This window comes from Hyposmocoma kahamanoa, unplaced genomic scaffold, assembly GCF_003589595.1.
Source record: "Hyposmocoma kahamanoa isolate Upper Pololo Valley unplaced genomic scaffold, ASM358959v1 77, whole genome shotgun sequence".
Classification (NCBI taxonomy): domain Eukaryota; kingdom Metazoa; phylum Arthropoda; class Insecta; order Lepidoptera; family Cosmopterigidae; genus Hyposmocoma; species Hyposmocoma kahamanoa.
In genome coordinates, this window is record NW_020653926.1 from 910072 (window position 1) to 932575 (window position 22504).

General features: G+C 36.7%; 1 protein-coding gene across 1 annotated transcript; it reads right to left on the reverse strand.

The window, feature by feature from the left end:
- Positions 1–657: 657 nt before the first annotated feature.
- LOC113232681 (CTD small phosphatase-like protein 2) lies at positions 658–22346 on the reverse strand. The gene is made up of 11 exons (XM_026467454.1): positions 21817–22346; positions 20523–21643; positions 19169–19351; positions 14900–14971; positions 10489–10590; positions 9112–9204; positions 7284–7382; positions 5187–5335; positions 3978–4083; positions 2223–2330; positions 658–1255 (listed from the first exon to the last, which is right to left on the reverse strand). Exons 2-11 carry the CDS (start codon positions 21612–21614, stop codon positions 1190–1192), a joined length of 2070 nt encoding a protein of 689 aa, XP_026323239.1. The 5' UTR covers positions 21615–21643; positions 21817–22346; the 3' UTR covers positions 658–1189.
- Positions 22347–22504: the final 158 nt, after the last annotated feature.

A 22504-nucleotide genomic window follows, 5' to 3' on the forward strand; every position in this document is an offset into this window, starting at 1 on the left:
TCATTTGAATTGCTATTTTTTCTAAGTTCATACATACACACATTGTATTTAAGTCCTGCTATTCTTGTTAAAATGTACATGAATAAAATTGGTTTCAATACTAATAGACCAACTGTCAAAATAAGCAATGACACAATTAGTAATCATTGGAACTTCGTAACATTCACAATTCAAAATTTTTAGCAAAATTTAACCTTCTTTCGCGATCTATCGACAAAACTGTCGCTAACATCTACATGCCTACTACGCTGCAAATGTCACTTTACTCCGTCTTCAAAAAAGACAGACTATAGACGTGCACAGCAAGTCTTTATCGTAGATGAACTTCTCTAAATCGTCATGGTAGAAAATTTGAACATGCTGTCACCGTGGAAAATGTTAAATGCAGCCATAAAACTTCATGTAAACATGTTGATATATTGTGGGAAGATATAGGAGTGCATCGGAATTACGCCGCTGAGTCTCGGCAGGTAAACGTAAAATTCAATGGTCAACAAATTAACACAACAATACACAAAAAAAAAACATTTGGCGCCATCTGTTACCAGTTTTCGTTACAACGTTATTACCGTCGATAACGTTATTGCAGAAAGCGTTATACATAGCGTCGCCTTCACGAAAAAAAAACGAAACAACGATATCCTCTCAACCTCACAGGCCATGATAACGTTGCGTCTATAACGACATTATTGTCTAAGGCGTTGTAATGGCGACGCCACCTACACGCTAAAACGTTATAAATTGCGAAAATATCCCGAGAATAAGGCAATAACGCCACAACGCTATTGCAGCAGAAAGTGTTGTAATGGCGACATCGCCTGCACGCTCAAATGTTACTAATTGTAAAAATGTCCCGGGAATAATGCAATAACGATATATAACGTTATTGCAGAAAGCGTTGTAGTAGCGACGCCACTTGAACGCTCGAATGTTACTAATTGTAATAATGTACCGGTAATAACGATATTATGACAACGTTACAGCCAGCTGTAGCGTTATGTAGGCTCAAACGTTACTAATTGCGAAAATGTCCCAGTAATAACGCAATAACGATATTGTTGCAACGTTACGAATGTATATTTATAATTTATGTAATTTACATATGTTTGAAACGCAATAGGTTATAATTAGCAATGCGGAGTGGTAGTACCTAGTCGATTAGTCGTTGGTCGCTGACTCGATTGACGACTTAGTCGGGCGGCAGGTAGCTGAATAACTTGAACTTGTCGCGGATGTACGGGCGGACGTCGTCCTTCTGCAACATATAACACATGGTACACTATTGTAATGTTTAACTAAACGGGGATAACATTTCTCGATTGCTCTCATGTAAAATTGTCACGTCAAAATACAGTTTTTTTTTTATTTTTGACTAAAATGCATCTTTTTTTATGTTTATTATAGGTTCTGTATTTAACAGTAAAGAACCCACTTAGTGTTACGTTTATTTTCAAACATGGAACCTATAATATACAAAAAGGATTTAATATTTAAGTTAAAAGCAAAAAATGGTATTTTGACTTGCAACAACTTAAGTGTGAGGTATCGTTCTTTATTCTACCCATCTCTTGATTGGACATCTCGGAAAAGTTTTACTGTGAAGCCTCTATAAAAGCTGTCCGATATATTTTACTCAAGTCATCGTTATAGCCTTAAGGAAATGAAAACGCAGAAAGCTGTCCATATTATTTATTGCAAAAGATGATAAAAGAGGAAAAGAAAGGCTGGTAACAAATTATATGAAAAGGTACAATTATTATAAAACATTCTCTATAAAACTAGTTATGTTTACACAAATATTTAAGCAATAGAGGTCCTTGTGAAAGAGTTCATCCAGGGAAGTACTGCCACCTTCTAGTGCGTTTCAGTTTTGAAGGGTAAGTAAGGGTGGTAGTGACATTACAGGCACAGGCGACTTGTCAATTTGTCTCAGGCTCACGGGCGCAGTAGCAGTGCCCCTAAAATCCTTGCAGAAGCTCTGAGTGGCACTGCAACTGTTAAGGATAAGCGTGTCGCTTACCACCAGGCGCACGACTTGTGTGTTCCATCACTTTATATTATAAAAATATGGGTCCAACTAAAAAATGTGACAACCCTACACATCGCGGGATGTGTACGCATTGGCGCCGAACAGGCGGTAGTTGCACGACTCGTTCTTATTATTACTATGCAAGTACTCCGTTTTTAGAGAGGCCTATGGCTTAGTAGTGGGGTGTACTAACCGTGGAGAGATGCTCGAGGAAGGGAAGCAGTTTGAGTAGCTCATTGTCGCTGCGGTCCACGAACCAGCTGTCGATCGGGATGCCGTTCTCCAGCTGATAGCCGAACGCCTAGAAACACACACAAAGAGCTAACTACATGAGATACTGTCGTATTTAACGTTCACTGTAGTAACTAAAGCGCCCCGTAGACGATCGGATAATTTGTAAAATTTTTCGTGTTTGTCAAACTTTTTGATGTGTTTAATAGAAATTTAGATAGACGGCGTGTTTGACAAACATGTTTGAAGGTATGCTCGCCAAACCAAACTTCAGTTGTCGCCTAAGCGTTCACCTTGCTAGATTCCTTAAAGTCGCCTGGTTCTGTGCGCAATATGTCTTTTAACTAATTTTCGTGGATATGTTTTTCTCTTAACTTCAACCATTATCTATGCCACAGTATATTTATTTTTTTCTTAATACATGCGTAAAACGGTTTATCTATTATTCTTACTCATTGCACAAATCACAAATAGATATGACTCATTGTATTAACTACAGTACGGTAAGTACGACTGTAGAAAGAGATGACCGCGTGTGAACTATAAGACTGTTCCAATCCGTTTTGAATAAAAAGTAAACAAAACGGTTTAGTTTAAATTGTAAAGCAATCACCCAATGAATCGAATAAGTAACGCTTCCACGTATATTTCGAAGATTTCGACTTGATATCTCATCACTTTTTCCAACAATATTCATTCAATAACATCGTATAAAAAATCGTAGTTAAAAAGTGAGGGTATTTTTTAATTAAAGATGTATGAATAGTCTATGGTTGCATAGTGTTGTACGGAAAAAACATTCAGTTCATTCAATTAAAGTAATCGATTAGTAAATTGAAAATTTAAATCGCAATCGAACAAGTATCTACATGTAAGGAATTTAAGGAGTATTTAAAATTAAGGAATCGGAAATTTTAAATATATGCTTTTGTAGGTTATGTATTTTCACTATTTTCATGTAAGGGAAACTGCTAGTATGGCTCAATTAAACAAATCGATTCATTCAATTAACTAACCGATTTGTAGTTAGCATTACAATTGGCCATCACTAAACCAGCTATGATCCAGACCTGTTTCTTTACTTTTTATCTAAAATGTATTGAAACGAAGTATACAGGAAGTTCATCGAAGTTGTTTGATGGTTTATTTGATCGTATGCGACCATTGACTTACAAATAAATGGACGACGGGTCTAATACAAAAACCACGAAAAAAATGTCCCAAGTCAACCTATTTAAACGTAGTGACATGTAAAGGAATATGAAAAAGCTAAAACGTTGAATTTAAATTGTAATGTCATCGCAGTACTGTCTAATTTTGCTTGCTTCGCTGTGAGTCGAACAAACGAAGACTAAAGCGTGAATGACGCTCTGTATACGATTTTAACGCCCTATAAGTTCGGACACTTTTTAGCGCGGACCCGACGTCCATATAATTGTAAGTCAATGTATGCGACACTGTTTGAAGAACACGTGAAGTTTGAAGAATAAATTGGTCAAATTATTTGATCGTTTACTGGGGCTTAAGACGTTATGACCTTACTCAGCTTTGAAAAGCGAAACACTTATAGTATGTCTACCTTTTTTATACAGGGCGTCCTTCTACAATGGGATACGAAGGGAAAATATTTTGAATATTGCTAATAGCTTCATGGATACATTATTATATTTTTAAAAGTAACACTGCAAGTCAAGCTGTAAATAACAATCTTGCTTACCTGCGGGCTATTGTCCACGATGACGGTTTTGCGCAGGTCGCGGCCGAGGATCGATAGATCCTTAACGTAGTTGCCGTTCACCAGTAGGCAATGCTCGCGGAACAACCTGCAACGACATAGTTAAATATTGGTGATCTTTCAAAATGTCTGTCACATTTTCACAATTAGTCATTAACACGAGGAATAAGAAAACTGAGAAAAATATAAAAATCTAATTGTCATTGTCTAATTGTTGTTGCGTATTTGTCAACTCTCATCCTCAATATTTTAAAACACGCGATGAAGTCATTCAAAGGCAAACTAGAGCAAAAATTATGAATCTTTTATACCAACCTCCTTGCCATAAAGTAATTTATAAGAATAACTATTTCAACATTGTGTATAATTATTTACAATAAATTACCAAACGAAATTAAATTGTTACAAGGACATACTTTTAAATTACAATTGACGAAATTGCTTTTGACACATTGCTTCTATAGTAATAAAGAATACCCAGAATTTACAAATTCATTACATTAATTAGAAACTATGGAGACTAAACATTAAATCCCATCTATATTTGGACATCTGCTTGCAGATTGAATACAATGTACCTGATTTTACTTAAGGCCCATGTAATTTCTGTATTCTGGCTAATAAACGTGTTCTATTCTATTGTCTTAAATTTTTATTGAATTAAAATTCTATTATTTTTTGCGGAATGACTCCACTATTTTATTATAATTATTAACACAAACTAATTAACACGGACACTTAGAAATATTCCTTCGATCCGACCGGATTCGAACCGACGTCTTTTAGCATACCGTGGCAGACGCTATGCCAATCAGAGGCACGGAACGAACCAGCGGACATCACTTGTCGGATCGTTGTATTCGGTTTTTCAACGTATTTTTAATCCTAGCGCCATCTATGAGAAATCTGTGAAAGTATTTCGTCAGCCAGTTAGATATCTTTACAGCTACCAGCCCTTTAATATTTTTTTTATTGATTTTATATTCAATCATATTTTGTGAAATTACTTCACTAGTATGTTTGTCGCTCATTAATAATAAAAAAATACTGCGGCTACTAGTACAATACGAACGCGTAATTACTAAGTAAATTTTGGTGGGTTGGATAGGAGTGCCACTCTCAATGCGGCGATTTCAAGCTTCGCACGAAACAAAGGCCCCTCGACTTCGACCTCCGGAGTGACGGCCTCACCTGTACTTGATCCACCGCCGCGCCGGGTCCAGCAGGTTGAGCAGCCGGTCGGCGTACACGCGCTTGCTGGCCGTGAAGAGGATGACCTCGTAGAGGCGCGACACGCGCGACAGGAACTCCGCGAAGTGCGGCCGCGTGCGCACGAACACCTGCCGGCGGCCCGCCGTCGTCAGACTAGGCAGTGGCGACAATTTGTGCAAAATGGTGCAATGGTCGCCACAACCCACACGTTCTTATTTAAAACACTACAAAATCTTGATATTGATTGGACGTAGTTTCATATTTGAAAATAAATAACAAATTCTGGATTGTTATTATAATTTAAACTTTATTATTATTGCCAGTTACATTTTGATGCCATCTAGCGGTTAATTGCTGAACGATGACGAAGTGGAATTATTAATTTAGTTCTCCAAAAAAGAAGCGAGCATACTGCAGGGGTATAAGCATTGACTTACAAGTATATGGACGTCGGGTCCGCGCTAAAAAGTGTCCGCACTTGTAAGGCGCTAAAATCGTACACAGAGCGCCAAACTCCGCTTTAGTCTTCATTTGTTCGACTGACAGCGCGATACTGCGATGACATTACAATTTAAATTTCGAATAGGTTGACTTGGGACATTTTTTTCGTGGTTTTTGTATTAGACCCGTCGTCCATTTATTTGTAAGTCAATGGGTATAAGCTTTACTTTCGTTTCTTGTAACAAAAAAATTATTTCGATAAACAATTTATTAAAATAAGACCCCGATGATGTGAAATACCACCACGGGTAAAATATTTTCGGTGCGGCTATTATTTTTGCACTCCAAAACAGCACAATAAGGCAATTCTCTAGAATTTTACAGAATTTGCACGAAAGAACACACCATACAAAGTGAAAATGGCGGACTGTGCTCAGATAGGTCTTCCGAGACCTATAGTTATTTATTTATTAAAACTTTATCGACCACAAGACATGATTGTACAAAAGGCGGACTTAATGCTAAAAGCATTCTCTACCAGTCAACCTTTATTTGGCAGGCGTCTGACGCTAACTAACCACTTCTACTGTATTTATTGTTCTGTGCCGAAATCCAAACCCAAGTTCAAAACACTGTACCGGCAACACCTACTCTCACTTCAAGAGTCTGTGTAGTGTTTGTATTATTTTCGGTAGGCTGTCTAGAATCGATTTTTTTTTAATTAGTGATCGCGGTAGTATTAGTTTTTTATGCACGCATGTGACATATACGTCACATGCGCCTTTCACCTAACGGCAGCAGTTATATTCATTTTAATTAAGAAGATCTGTACACTATACTCCATGGAACCATTTATTGAACTTTTGACATAATTATGCATGCCTCTGAAGCTTCGTAATTATTGACATACAACCATAGACAAAAAAATGCAATGCTTCCTGGACTCTTTTATTTTTAAATTTTTCTGATACGACGTGCTCTTTAGCTCCGTTGTCTATCGAGACAACAGATTATGTAACAAAAATTTGATAAATTTTAGTACCTGTCTAATAAACTGTAATGAAATTAAATAAATTATAAATAATTATAATATTTTTCGAGTTCTTAGGTTTTCGCGATTGTTATACATAGGAATGAAACTATTTTTCCGGATTTAAATCGCGTATATTTGTAATATTTGTAATCGCGTATACCTGTAAAGGGCCCGAAACGTCGGTTTGTTTGAAAAAACAAATATACGCGATTTAAATCCGGAAAAATAGTTTCATTCCTATATAATATTTTTTATTATTTATTACAATGAATGGTCGGATTCTTCTCCATATGCACGAGAGTCATCATCACTTGAATCCACATTAATTATAAATTCTTGAGTACACAAATTGTCAAACGCATCGTCACGATCCCAATCAGAAACTACCTTCTTTTTTGAACCCGCGCACATTAACGATTTAAACTTCTTCATAAATAAAATCGATTGTTATAAGACAATCGAATCGGAAACGCATTAGGACATCACATATTAACTAGAATTCGAGCTGTCAAAAGTTAAATAAATAGTTGTACGGAGTATAACTGTGAAAAGTTGTGATGACCTTTAAACAGCTGAATAGATGTTCAAAAAGCTACAGGTACCGTGTATCTGCAGTCCTGGAAGAGCACGGGGAAGTGGAAGCTGGCGTCCGGCAACTCTTGCAGAGAGCAGTGGACCAGCGTCTCGTCCAAGTCCAGAACCTGAATATAACATCAACTATGGTTATTTTTCTACATATACATATAACTCATTTCATGAGACGCACTCTGTATAAACAGCGAGTCGACTACGCCTCCTTCGGCAAGGCAAAGTGGTCTGCCGAAGTCAACACTGTGTAAATACGCCATTAATATCAACATCGATATAGCCAGAAATCATGAGGCAAATTAGCCTTGTATCACTTATAAATATCAACTCTCGTTTGCACTGAAATATAGACAGCGCCAACAACTGACCTGTGTGTACGTCTCCGTATATTCCAAAAATATTCTGTATTTATTGTAATAAGGATAATATCTCTAACTATGGGAGGCTGTTCCATTCGGTGGTGTGGGAAAAACAGCAAAACATCTAATGTAATTTTTCAATTGTCGTCCATTATAGCAAAGCTCAAGTTAAAGTGAAACAATTGACAACACCCGTCAATTGTTTCGAATTCGGGCTGGCCATTCGGAGCGCAGTTGTCACCGTAATGATTTGGCAGAATAGTTTTCAAACAAATATGACATTTCGTCTCTATTTCTGGTTATATACTCGATGAGTACCAATTTCATTCCATTTATTGGTCATGTTACAAAAAAAGTCACATTTGGCAAACCAAAATGCTATAATAATTAAAATAACTGAAAACACCTTTTAAATACAATTTCATTAAATAAAATCAATTAAAATAAATTAATTAAAACATAAAAGTTGTCATTTAAAACGTTAAAATAACATAAAACAGAATGCATCAACATACCAATAATATAATCAAATTTAGTGTTATATCTGCAGTCACTTGGCGGGAGGATAGTAGTACATTATTGCAGAGACTGGGAAGCAACGGATTGTCACAGACGGACATGAGTTACAAGGCCTGTATTATATATACTATTTAGGCAACTCCCGTGCCCGTCGAAATATAGTGCTTTTCTCAACCAATGCGAGGAAACAATAAAGAATGTGTAATAGAAAAAGTAAAACCAGTTTACCATGACAAATTTTGCTTCTTGTTTTACATTAGGCGGAATAGTTCACTATTGTAATTTAGCATTTCTCACATTTTCGCGAAGAAAATATTAAAATGATCTCAGTACAGAGTACTAAAAAAAAACTGACCTCAAAAGTACGTGGAATTACATCTCTTTGCCAAGTTTTATTGAAATATCTCCTAGTTCGCCACTATATAGGACTTGACGTAAAATTATTAAAAATCGGTTCTGACTACTCAAAGTATATTGAGAGAGAAAGACGCCTTGAATTCGAGAATAGCAAAACCAACCATTAAAATAATTGCTCCTTACGTAAAATTTAGGCGCTATTTATAAACATGAATGTTAATGCGTGATCAGCCACCCTTAGAGGTGGATGACTTTCTTCAAAATGAAATGGGACCATTATGGAGGTACCCTCCATAATGGTCCCATTTCATTTTGTAGAGTTTCCCTAGTGCGGGGCTATGTCGAGTGTGTGCGTTATTATTATTATTATTATTTATATGGGTGTAACTTGTTGTTGTCTATGTGTGCGTCAATGGCACCCACGACACAGGGTTATATGCGATATTAAGTAGTTTTTATTGTAAAATAAATGTGAAAGCTACACATGACGTCGGTTTCGATACCCCATCAGCGTACTCCCAAAATGATGTCCATATTATTGAATATTTTCAAAATTGTACCCCAATGTGGGGTAGATGAAGTAGGTACAAGAAGATCGGTAACTTACGAGGCTGAAGTCCGGACTGGTGCGCGTCTTGAGCGGCAGAGCCGGGAAGCGGGCGCGGAGGGCACGGGTGGCCACCGACTCCAACGGGGGCAGCTGCGGGGGACAAGCCAAATGCAGTTTAGTAGCTGAAGAGCTCCTTGTGTAAGAGTTCGTCCAGGGTAGTACTCCCACCTTACCCATTTCTGCCGTAAGGGTGGTGGTGAAATTCCAGACACATGGGACTTGTCAACTTATGTCTCAGGGTGACCGGCGCAGTGGTAGTGCCCCTCAGATCTTTGTGATTTAAAGCACTAAGTGTCTCTACAACTGTTATGGACAGGCGTGTAGCTTACCATCACGCGTACGACTTTTTCATTCCGTCACTTGATGTAAAATTATAAAAAAATCTCATATCGTCTCTTGACCACAAAGTGACGGTAACCAAGAAGTAATATTTTTTGGATACTATCAACATTTTTAAGTTTATTGATTTACTACTACGATTTTTTTTTTTTGTGAAATTACTCCACAAGTTTGTTATAATTATTAATAACAAAGATCGAACACTTAGAAAAAGGATCTAAAGGAATATTGTAAATGTATTCAAATGTAGAGGCGACGAAAACCGCGGTTGTTGGCAGTGCCACGCGACCGGATTAATCTGAACCAGAAAACCCTGCTCTCACGAACTTTGCAAATCCTAAATGAGGTTGCAGACAGAACGGACTTGTTTTCATGTCACGGTTTCTTATTCTATGTCATGGATTTAATGAAAGAATCTTCGCATGCATGAATTTGTGCACTATCGCATTGGTTATAACTGTAATGGTAGATGTAAAGTTTTAAATAAATAAAATAAAAAATATTTACAAAGAGCAACCCCTAGAGTTTCTTGCTCATTCTTCTCAGGAGACTCTACCTTACGAATGAGCAGTAGAGTTTAGGGTCGAAACACAAAACGCAGTTTTGTCATCTGCGACGCGAATAGATGCGATGCAATTTCGTACAGCAAGGCATCTCAGTACTACGGTAACCTTTCCTTCGACAGTCGTCAATCGTACTGAACGTATTTTTTAAACTAGGTAGCGACATGGATTGTAAAAAGAGTGTTGCGCTGCTGTTATTGAATAATCTTAATGTATATAAGAAAATATAGGAAACACACAAAGAAGATTAACATCGCAGGAATGCGAGATGCGGAGCAATTCGCAGATTTGTGTTTCGACCCTTAATTAATACAACGATTTCAAGTGTTATTTTCTTACCTATGAAATTAAGATGATTTTGAATTTGAACACTTAAGGATGAATGTCCAAAGTAAAAGCTTTGAATTTAAAAATAACTCGTATCCATATCAACCGTCGCTTTGATCTCCGATTGGTAACGTTGCGAACATACCTGTTTGATGAAGAGATAGGGGTCGAAGGTGTCAACCCATGAAGAAATCTGCTCGCAGTCTACACGGCTGCTGCATGATGATATCACGTCTACCGCTTCCTCCTGATAAAAGAAACAAAATAACAATTCCTGAAGCTCAATTTACACTGCAGCGGAACTTTTATAAAGGCGCTAATGAAACTACGGAAACATGGGACTTGTCAACTTATGTCTCAGGGTGACGGGCGCAGTGGGAGTGGCCGTCAGATCTTAGCAATTTAAAGTTCAAAAAAAAATTCTCACATTAAATGCCATAACCTTAAACATTAATTGAACAAAAACTATTATGCTACTTCGGAACCGGTATACTTGGGTAGTGTTGAGTTACTCATACACGAGGCAAGTCGTTTGTACCAGTCGCTTGGTTAGTTTGTCACAACACCTCATGTCATAAAAATGTCACAGTCTCACTCATGTCACACTGCTTCGAATTCAACAAATGCACTGCCCGCTTCTTAGCTGATTTTACATCATATGATCATACTATCATAGTACCTACTAAATAAAATTAGCATTTATTTATATTATATCATAACACTTAAGTTATGAAATTTATTGACCTGTCTGTGGAGTCATTGCCGTAAGTGCAAACATTCTTACCAATACCTCCTCCCCAACACTATACTTGGGTATACAGACATACGAAGGACTACTAAATTGGAGGATGTCACCGCACTAAAGTGAAATTGGACTGACCGCATGTACAGGGAAAAGAGTAGAAAAGTGGATCAGAAAGGTAACAGAATGGTTACCAAGAAAAATGTCAAAAGGAAAAGAGGTCGTCCCTTTTAAAAGATGGTCCGATGACTTTAAAAAAATAGCTGGACCTCTATGGACTAGGCTGACAAATGACAGAGCCAGTTGGATAGAGCTTGGGGGATCTATGCGTCTTCAGGTTGCGCTGATGTTATAGATTAAGTAATTTATTAAAATAATTGATTTGTCAATATAATATAGGTTAATATATAAATAAAAAAATACTTTGGTATACCAAAAGTCATTTTCAACTTAAATTTAATATATAAACTTGACGAATAACAAGCTTAGGTGTGAAAGTACCAACTGCTCGGCTTTGGCTTTGTTTGGTAATAGCTGATTTAGTTTTTCTTCATACCGGGGTCCGGCCTAAATGGGAGGAAGAGTCGCGCGCTCAACACACACGAACTGGTAATTTTACAATTCAGAACCAAGTGCTCTGATCCTACCGAATAGTTCTATATAAGCGGCTTGCTAATAATTCTATACATGTATATGATGCTATATAATTGGGAGCTGTGCGATGTTAAAAAAAATGTCGATATAGTTAAATTAATATATTAATATCGTTAATCATATCTCAGTGTATTTTATCAGTAACCACCAAACTAGCGATGCATCAGTAATCGATGGATTAAATGCCAATCCCCACAAAATCCCCAATCGAGTTGAAATTCCCCCGCAAATTGGCAACAATGCCAGTAACACTTTTGGTGAGTTTCTATGAAATTTAGAAATATTTGTAGATTCAAACACCAGTGTGACATTGGAGGCGTGTCTATGAAAAATCTCTTAGGTCCGATTACAACCATGTAACCATAGCATATGTAACTTTATATGAATTGTGTAATGTACAAAATATCGAGTTGTTAGGTTTTCGCGATTGTTTTAAATCGCGTATATTTGTTTTTTCAATCAAACCGACGTTTCGGGTCCTTTACATGGTCGACGAACCGTAAAACAAATAATCACACAAGTAGCGCGTCTTCCGGAGAATTCTCGTGTCCGGGAGTATATTATATCGACCATCGACAGAATATTGATCACGCTTATGGAATAAACAGCCGAACTTGTTCCATTTGAATCACCATCGGAATTATCAATTTTTGTAAGTTCATACATACATGAGGCACGTTTTAAAATTTTTCCTGTTATTAAAATGTATATGTATATAAAAATTGATTCAGATAGTTGAAGCCCTTTAGTAAAACGAGCTAGTTATATTTGAACCATTCTTAATGGTTACAACAACGAAGGAACTCAATTAAAAAAGAAACTGTATATATGAAAAATCGCTAGAGGGCGCGCGAAGACGCCACAGCGTTTCACTGTACGCAGTTTATGGACATATTTCAATATAATCCAACGTCGTAAGATTTCCAATTCAGATATTTTTAGCAAAATTTAACTTCCACAATTTGTCGATTAAACTGTAAGCTAAAACTATTTAAAATTTTACGAAAAATGCCAACCCTGCAAAATCTATTTCACTCCGTCTTTAAAAATTTAAACCATTAATTTCCACACACATTAATTACATAACAAAACTAAGCTTAAAAGATTACTTATAAATGCAAAAATAACTTAAATTAATATATACATTAAATTATTTGTGTGTGTTCGACAGTCTCAGCATTTATTGAGCGGCAGAAGTCGTTGGTTTTCCAGCCTGCCCCCGATCTTTGCAGACACATTTGTAATAGCGCTTGTTTCGCAAACTTAGTACTAGGTAACATTATAAAGGGCAATCTGAATAATTAATAAATAATTCCTTTCAGTTAAATTTAAGAGCCCTCATGCCAAAAAAGTTTTGACGTTGGCTCCACCCGCACTCCCCGCTACCCGCACCTATCATTCGCCGCCCGCTACCCGTACGTCGCAGCGCAAACCGATCTAAAGTAATTTTCGCGCGCTTATCGTCGACCAGTAAACATTGAATCCATAGAGTCGTATTACGTATTTAAATATCCAACCCTAATTCTAAAGTACAATTTGAATAAAATGAATTAAGAGGGAGCAGAGGAAAAATTCCTAATCTTCGATTTGATTTTATAGGGGTATATCAACTTTAAAGTTAAAAATAAAATATTGTATGAGTAACTACACGATATATTCAAGCATAGACATTAATCAGAAACATAAAACAATAAAGTTTCCTCGATGAAAATGAAATGACCTCTAATTTTCACATTTTTTCGATTTATCCTCGAAATGGTACAGGTTATTAGGACAAAAATTAGATAATTAATTATATTTATGCATTATATTATGATCGACAACTGTCACTATGGATTTTTTATTTCCCTTTAATTTTAGAGTTATTCGGCTAAACGAATTTGGTACTTTTAATGCGCAAAATTCAACATCTCCTGTCGCATGTCACGCGAACTTCAGGCACATATTTGTTTCACAAATTTGGGCGGAGTCAACGTCAAAACTTTTTTGGCATGAGAGCTCTTAAATTTAATAAATAATCTCTATTTAAACATCATTGCGCATTTTACTCCGCTCTAACTGCGTTTCTAATCATCTTCTGTATGAATTTACCTATCCATGTATATAGTATATTATGTGCACCCTAATTCTAAACCAGTGTATGACAGTACAAAATTTTATATTTATTTAATTATCTATTGCCAAATAACAAGGCTAGTTCAGGAGTGTCTCTTTCTGCTCGTTGAACATTGTTTTGTTCATATGTTGTTTAAAAGCGCATGAAGAAACTTTCTTATGTAAGGTGGTAAGTTATTCCAAATTTTCGATGCAGCGTATTTGAAACAACCCCTGAACCCCATTAAAATGACAAAGCTACTTGTGATACGCACCCCAGTCCATGTGGCAAAACTTAGAATATGGGATAGTTCGATTTGTGAATGTCGCCTGGATGAAGGCACCCCAAACCATATATTTTTCACCTGCCCTACCAGAACATGTTCTATTTACGATAGTTTTTCACATTCTATACCTCGTACCGTAAATATCAAGTTCCAGTTATTTGTTTTTACAAATCCCTTCGTAAATTTAATAACTGATTTTATTAGTATTAACAAACTGAAATTATAAAACTTATTTATTTACATATCTTTAATGGTGATTGTATGTCGTGTTGTTTTGTATTGTTCCAGAAGCCGAATAGACTAAGTGCAGTGTTAATTAATTAAACATTTTTTTTTTTAAAAGTGTATTTCCTATGACTGACTAGACATTGGCAAAATTCTTCAAGAGAAGCCAGAAACTTAAGAACAGAATACTTGTGATACTCGACATTACAAAATGTTCGTATTTTATTATAACTGCCTCAGTGGCCGAACTGTTACCACGCTGGACTGCCACGCAAAGATCCCGGTTTCGATTCCCGGGCCGAGAGAAATATTAGTGCGGCCTACATTTATTTCTCTCGTAGTTTGGGTGTAATTTGTGGTTGGCTGTGCGCGAGTGTGTGCGTTAAAAAAGAAAATTTACAAGTCTTTTTATTTTGGAACTTCCTGAAATTATAATAAAGCAAATTCTCTAATTTGACACAACTCAATTGGTGTAGTTGTTTAGGATATAATTATTAGACGAAGCGTGTACCCAGCAGTGGGCTACACAAATAATAGGTTGGCAATGAACTTACCTCGATGTCGGAAGGTGTTTGCTCATCGTTGCATACGAGTGATGTTTCGTCCACATTTATGTCAGAGGGGTTCTACAACAGAGCAACATTACCGTAGTTATTATCATGGAAGAAAAAAACAATGGAAGGGCCTTATATCTCCGTTGCTATCAAGACCCCCTTTTCAGAATTCTTAGATATTTTAACCGAATCGTTCGATTGGATACCGTTCTCTATGAGAGCTATCCGACATCAGTCCGAAACAATTACTGCCAAATAAGCAATACTTGACCAAATGAAAAGACGCGTGATAAGAATGAAGCTTCATACTTCATACAGTCCGCGAGGCCTAAGCTGAGCTTTGCATTTGTGTGAGTGCACATAGATAGCGTAGGTGTGACGTCGGCCTAGAGGGCGACGCGTCCTTTGCTAGGTTTAAATCGGTTTAAACTGCTTTTTGTCAATTGGCCTGAGGCGCGGTGCATCCCTCGCGCGACGCAACTCCGCCGCGCACCTTTCACACTTCACCTCTTGTACTGGTAGCAGCGTGACGTGTTTAATACTTAATATTTTGTTTTTGAGTTCGATTTATTAGTGAAATGGCTGCCAACACAAATAAACGAATTATACGAAAACCTTTAAATAGCCAAGTAAAGGAAATTTTGTGTAACTTAAATAGTTATTTTAAAGACATGAACGACAAAGACATGTCAAGTGTCACTACATCAGCTCAATTGGTAGCGACATCGACGGGAATTCCGCTGTCCACTGTCAAAAGAGTTTTATTGGAAGGTAAACGTCTTTTGGAAGACGGAAGCAAATTTAAATCTCCGAAAAAGACCAGATGCAGGAGAAATATCATTATCATTGACGATTTTGATAAAGCGGTAATCCGAAGAACTATTCACAACTTTCACATTACTGATAAAGAGGTGCCAACTATGAAACGAATACATTAAAAGTTGAAGAGAGAAATAAACTATCCAGGTTCAATTTGGTCATTGCGTAAAGAAGTGTTTCTTTTAGGATTTAAATGAAAAAGAACAGAAGATAATAGAAAAATTCTAATGGAAAAACATGAGAAACTTTATCTACGTATACATTTTTTGATTAAAATTTCCGAATATCGCATTCAGGGCCGGCCAGTCGTTTATACCGACGAAACATACATAGACACGACTCACACTTCTTCTAAATCTTAATGGCAGCACTTCTGGTTTGAAGAAACCAATTTCTAAAGGAAATCAATAATAGTTCATGCCAATAATATGAATGCAGCAAACTACACGAAATAGTTACAAACGCAATTAATTCCAAATTTAAAGCCCAATAGCGTTGTGGTGGTAGACAATGCATCTTACCACAATTCGTTAGAAAATCCCGCTCCCAACTCAAATAGTCGTAAACAAAATATGATTGACTGGCTCAAGTATCGCAATATCGATCACTCTACATCGATGCTTAAACCACAACTCTATCAATTGATACTGCAAAACAAACAAAGATTTATTGAATATAAAATTGACAGTTTACTTAGAGAAAATGGTCACAGCGTCATTCGTCTACCACCCGGATTTCAACCCAATTGAAAATATATGGGCAATGATAAAAGGATACGTGGCTAATAAAAACGTGTCAATGAATATGGATACAATTATGAGGTTAGCGAAAGAAAAAGTTGACACTATCACTGTACAAGAATGGAAAAATATATGTGACCATGCAATAAAAGAAGAAAAAAGTTTCATGGTCACGATGCCATTCTTGACGATATAACGGAATGATTCATTATTAACACAAACGATACATCAGAGGAGAGTGAAAATGAAGACGAGAGTGATAAAGAAAATGCAATGTCCGGTGCAGAAGAATTGTTATAATTTTTTTTATATTTGAATTTTATTTATTGATCTCTGACTTCTCGATCACACTTACATATGTACACATGCTCATCGGTCATACATATCATAGCTGGCCTTTATTTTAACAATTTATGCTATTTAGTTTTAATTTATTTTTAAACTAGAATATCTCTCCCACTTATGTTAAAAACCTACCTAATACTAAAATTTATTTTTAAAAGTTTTTTGTCTGACTCTACTTTTGGTGATCACTTACACAAATGCAAAGCTCAGCTTAGACCTCGCGAACTGTACTTGTCTTTTAATTTTGTCGAATATTACTTATTTGACAGCAATTGTTTCGGACGGATGTCGGACGGACATCGAGAGTAACACCCCAAGTCCGGATACGATATTGTTATTCAACAGCGTTTAGGGAGTTAGTCGGTGAAATAGATTATAAGAAAAATTAAAATCCTTTTACTTTTTTTTAACATTTTTAAGACTTTAAAGGCCTAAAATATAGGAATACATTAGCCTTGCATTAAAAATTATAAGGGATTATATTAAAATAATAAGAGACTTCCATGTTACATTCGTGCTTTGTAAACAATAGAACGTTCGGTAACTTTGATTCGATAACTGTAATCCGTTTGCAGCCTTTGCCGGTCGAATAATCGTACGGGTATGACGTCATATCGGTTCGGTTTCAAATATGACAGTTTGACATTCGATTCGGGTAGTGTGAATAAAAATGAAAAGAAATCGTGCGATATCAAATCGAATTGGTCGAGAACTGAGATACCGCAACGTTCCGAATCGACCCCCTGCACCGCTACCGTCAAAACTCTGAGGTGCTAATATAATTTAAACTTTAAGACGTTTTTATTAACCGACTTCGAAAAAAGGAGGAGGTGCTCTTTTGATTTGTGTGATGTGAACCTATTTTGATGATTGGTTTTTTTGTTGGAAAGAGGGTACCTCCATGTGGTCCCATTCAATTTTGAAGAAAATCATCCACCTCTAAGGGTGTTCACGCACGAAGATTCATTTTTATAAAAGCGCCTAAATTTTATTATAAGGAGCAATTATTTTAATGGTTGATTTTGCTATTCTCCAATTCAAGGCGTTTTACTCTCTCAACATACTTTGAGTAGTGAGTACCGATTTTTATTATCTCCTGTGTCAAGTCCCGTATAGTGGCGAACTAGGGGATGAATTCGGGCTTGCGCACTTTCCGGTAACCGATTTCAATAAAACTTGGCAAATAGATGTACTTCCACGTACTTTTGAGGTCGGTTTTTTAGTACTCTGTACTGAGATTATTTTATATCTAAATTTCATCAACGTGCTGCCATTTAGCGGTAATAACTGAAAGACGAACTCTAAAACCAGTCGACCATATTACAGCAGAAAAATTATAACAATAAACAGAAAATTATTTAAAATCAAATATAATAACTGGGTAGCGCATTGTGTGTACCAACACAGATGAGAAGATTGAAGCGTACACACATTTGGGATTCAACTGAGCTAAATAGTCTTCCACATAGGCAACCCAGCAGTGGAATGGAATGCCTGATATGCCAAAACTCCGCGTACTGTTGGCACACGTACCACACGCACTAAGCACTTCTACTGTATCTATTGTTCTGTGGTTATAATATTATGGTTATATTAGGCAGAGACCATAGACCTCCACTTGCTACACGTCTGACAAACCGCTTTCGCCTCTTCCACTTCTGTCTCTTAATACATGCCTGTTTATACTTGGTAAAAGTACCAAGTATAAGCGGTTTAAAAATAAGCTGGACCTTTTTAGGATATTCAAAATCTGATTGAGATATGTACGTCGAGATCTCCTCACGCCTCCATCCACATTCGGTAAATTATTAATAAATAATGATTTTCTTTTATACCAATTGTACTGTTCTATATACCATACACTAGTCACAGACATAAAATTAATACAAGGAATAAAAATAAACTAGGTGTTATTGACAGCTGTCTTCATAAAGTCTGAAATATATTTAAGGGGCAATGTGTATGCTTCTAAAATAAGATTCTGAACGATATTTAAAGTTTGCCATTTATGAGGTTTCAAACTATAGTGAAACAAAAACTTTATACCAAAGGTTATTTATTAAGCAGCTTCTGCATACTGCGATGACAAAAATCCGTGGTAGTGACCCGTCTAGTTCTTGCAGGTCTCTCTAAGATGTTTAAATTAGATATTGTAATGATAAATGTGTATTAACAAAGACCAATCCCTAGAGTTTCGTGCTCATTCTTCTCAGGGGAATCTGCCTTATGAATGACCAGTAGAGTTTAATCAGTATGACGATTTCAAGTTTTCAAGTGTAATTTGCTTACCTATGAAATAAAGATTATTTGGCTTTGACTTAAACCTGAATAAGTCGGGATGTTGTAAAGATAATGAGTAACTTACCCATCCATGTCCCTCAGCTGCCAGGCTCTGACTGATTTCAGCTAGGAATCCTGAGCTGGGGTTCCTGGAGAGCGCTTCAAGGCTCTCGATGGCTGTGCCGTGCGTGTCTACGCAAGTTGACGAGATCTCGCACTCCGAGTCACGCACGTAGCCATCTTGTTCCAAGAGCGACGTGAAGTCCGGCTGAGGAAGGGAAATGTAAAATATATAAACTGAAAATGGAAGTTACAAGAATTTAGGAGACGGCAGATTAGAAAACTTAGTTTTGTTAGAAAAAACAAATTTAAGCAATTTTAAATCCGAAAAAATGCTGTCACGACTAGATATTATTATATGACAACTTGCCCAACGGGACATGGTATGTATAATAAATAAACACCTTTTCAAATTGGGAATCACAGACAGACCTCTATTGCAGAGCGTATAAGGAGGGGGTGGAAATGGCCGCGCGCATTCTTCTACAATGCTCTGGCATGGCCAACTACAGAGCGAAGTACCTTGGAGTGCCGAGGTCGCTCCCCGAAGTCTTCAGCAAACCCAGAAATGTGCAGAGTTTTCTAGAGGAGCTCGGGTGACACGACTAGGACCCTGCAGTTGCGAACACTAGCCCGTCACACCACACCATAATAATATGACGATTTACGAACGAGGGAGTTACGAAAAATTACATAGGAGATGAAAGATATGACAACTGAAGGTGAGAACCTTCATCGAGATCGAACTATGATAGATAGACTTGAACAATTGTTGATAATTTCCCAATAAACTTCTATAAAATTTCTGAGAATCTATCAGGTATCTACATGCGTATTTGAAACGCGTAACAAATTAAAATATAAATTATTTCAATGCATGTTATAACCATAGTATAACTAGACAATTATGGTGATTCTGTAGAAAAGTAGCTCAGCGGTTTGTTTGTGTGCACGCACGCCGTGTACGGAAGCACTCATTCGCACAATAATGAACGTGACGTGCAACGCGAGTGTTTATATGATTATGCGAATGTGTGTTTCCATACATGGCACAAGTCAGGCGTGCACACATACAAGCCACACTGCTACATTTGTATAAAGTTACCATACTTTTCTATTATACTATGTTATAATCCACTAAAAGTAGTAATTTTAAAGAACAACTTCCATTATGGCAACAGGCATAGAAGTGACTGCTTATTGGGTTAAAGACATTTAATATTGGTTTTTTGTCATTGACTCAATAAGAAAAAGAATTGTAATTTGCAAGTACACTAAGTTGAAACAACTTTTACATAATATGCTACTGTTAAACTACAGGAGTTCACAAACACAAATATGGAAGTTTAATACATATGATGGATACTTTTTATACTTACTTGTACATATTTTTCTCCAGCCACAGTCAGAAATTCTGTACAACTATCCAAATCATCAGTAGTGGACGTTGGTTGGTACATTTCCAGATCGTTGCTTGATTTCCTACGTTTATTCACTCGTTTGTCGACAGAATTTTTCCTCAACAGCCGTTCTTCTTTCTCAGTGGTCATCACCCGAGCTGCCTTATCAGCTAAGAAGTTAATATCTTCATCTTCGGGAGCTATTTCTGCATTGATCAATCTAGCGCATTCTGCTATAGCTATGAAATCGTTGAGACAGTCATTTGGAAGACATAATTCTGAAGATTCCACTTGTCCATCAGAGTCCGATTCTTCACTTTTCTGAGTGGGGAAATCAACTGTAGTAGTATGCGCTTCATACATCATTACATCATTGTCATCATTACACCAGTTTCGATTTGTTTCTGGGACAACAGGAGATTTGGTTTTAGATTTTTTCTTAGGACTTTCATCCGTAGAACTTACAGTGGTTTTTGTTACTTTTGGTGACGGCACACCCATTTGACGTACTTTGCGAATAGGTGAGCTGTTTAATGAAGCAGACTTATCACCTTTATCTAAACGTCTCGTCTTTCTTGGTGAACTAATATTTGATGGCATTGTTTCAGTTTTGCGTAGTTCCCTATTGAGAGAGTTCACTCGTAACTGTGCCGCCTTGGTTGTACGTACATCTTTGATTTTCGATTTAGATGTTGTTGTTACTTTGTCATTTTGAGTTTTGGACTTTGTTGAAGTTACAGAATCTTTATTACTGCTACGAACAACGGTTTGGAAGATCGGTTTCTTATTACAACTTTCCTCTTTGTGCCTCAACCTTGTTTTGTGCGAGTCAACTGGTTTCTCCATGCTTCTCACGGTTCTAACGGGTCGTGTTTTTAAATTTTTAGATCTGGTATAGATTTGTGAGTCCTGTATCCCATTTTTGGCAGCATCACGATTCAGGATTGTCTTCCACGCACTTTTAGAAGTGTTCGTCAAAGTCTTGGTAATTGGCTTGATTAATTTGGACACTATTGGTGAATTCCTCTTCCCCGAGAGCGGCCGCTCCCTCTTTCTACTCCTTAAACGCATTGCAGGTTCAGGAAGGATTCAACCTGAAACTAAAAGGTTGTTTTTTTTTAAATAAAGGCTAAATAAATACAAAAACTTCATATATATACGCAAAATTAAGAGAATTTGAATAAAATTGTGTAGAGATAGTAGTAATTTTGAAGTTAATTCTCAATATAAGGGTTAAGTAGGCGGCTATACTTAGATACTAGTACCTACTCACTTGAACCCAATACGAAAATTAGAAAGTTATTTTTCTTCCACGCATAAAGGGCACCGGAACTGCGAAAATTTTACACACACAACGGGATGTCTTTAATAAACATAAACCGCGTCTGAAGCGTCTTTGTCTCAACACTTTCTGGTTTATTTTTGTCCTCGAAAATTCGGCGCGGCAAAAAGTATTCGCGCCTTTTTTACAAGCTACTTTTATTCACATTTTAATACTATAGTACACTAAAATTTATTAATTATTGATCTTTATTAACTAATTTCAAGAAACACCGCGCATTTTGACCTTTTTAACACCAATTAACTGCAAAATCGAAACGAGAAAACTAAAAAAGCGGCACTACAACTTATCGATTTATGTACTGTTAAACGAAAACGATTCTCACTGATGCATTAGATTTTATTCATCCGAAATTCCTGCGTGTTGTTCAATCGCGGAAATATAAACAGAACAAGCTGTTTTTCAAGTAATTACATGATCATTTATCTATTGGAACACAAAGCCAAACAAATGTCAAAATGGCGGCGTTTCTTAGTACGTTTCCTATTTTCTCTTCAGATGGCGCTTCAGACTTTCGCGCATGCGTTTTGAAAACTTTTGAAAATCGATAGCGAATTACGATATTACAGTCTGTGTGAGATTTTTTGATGAATTGATAATTTTGAAACGAAATCATAAA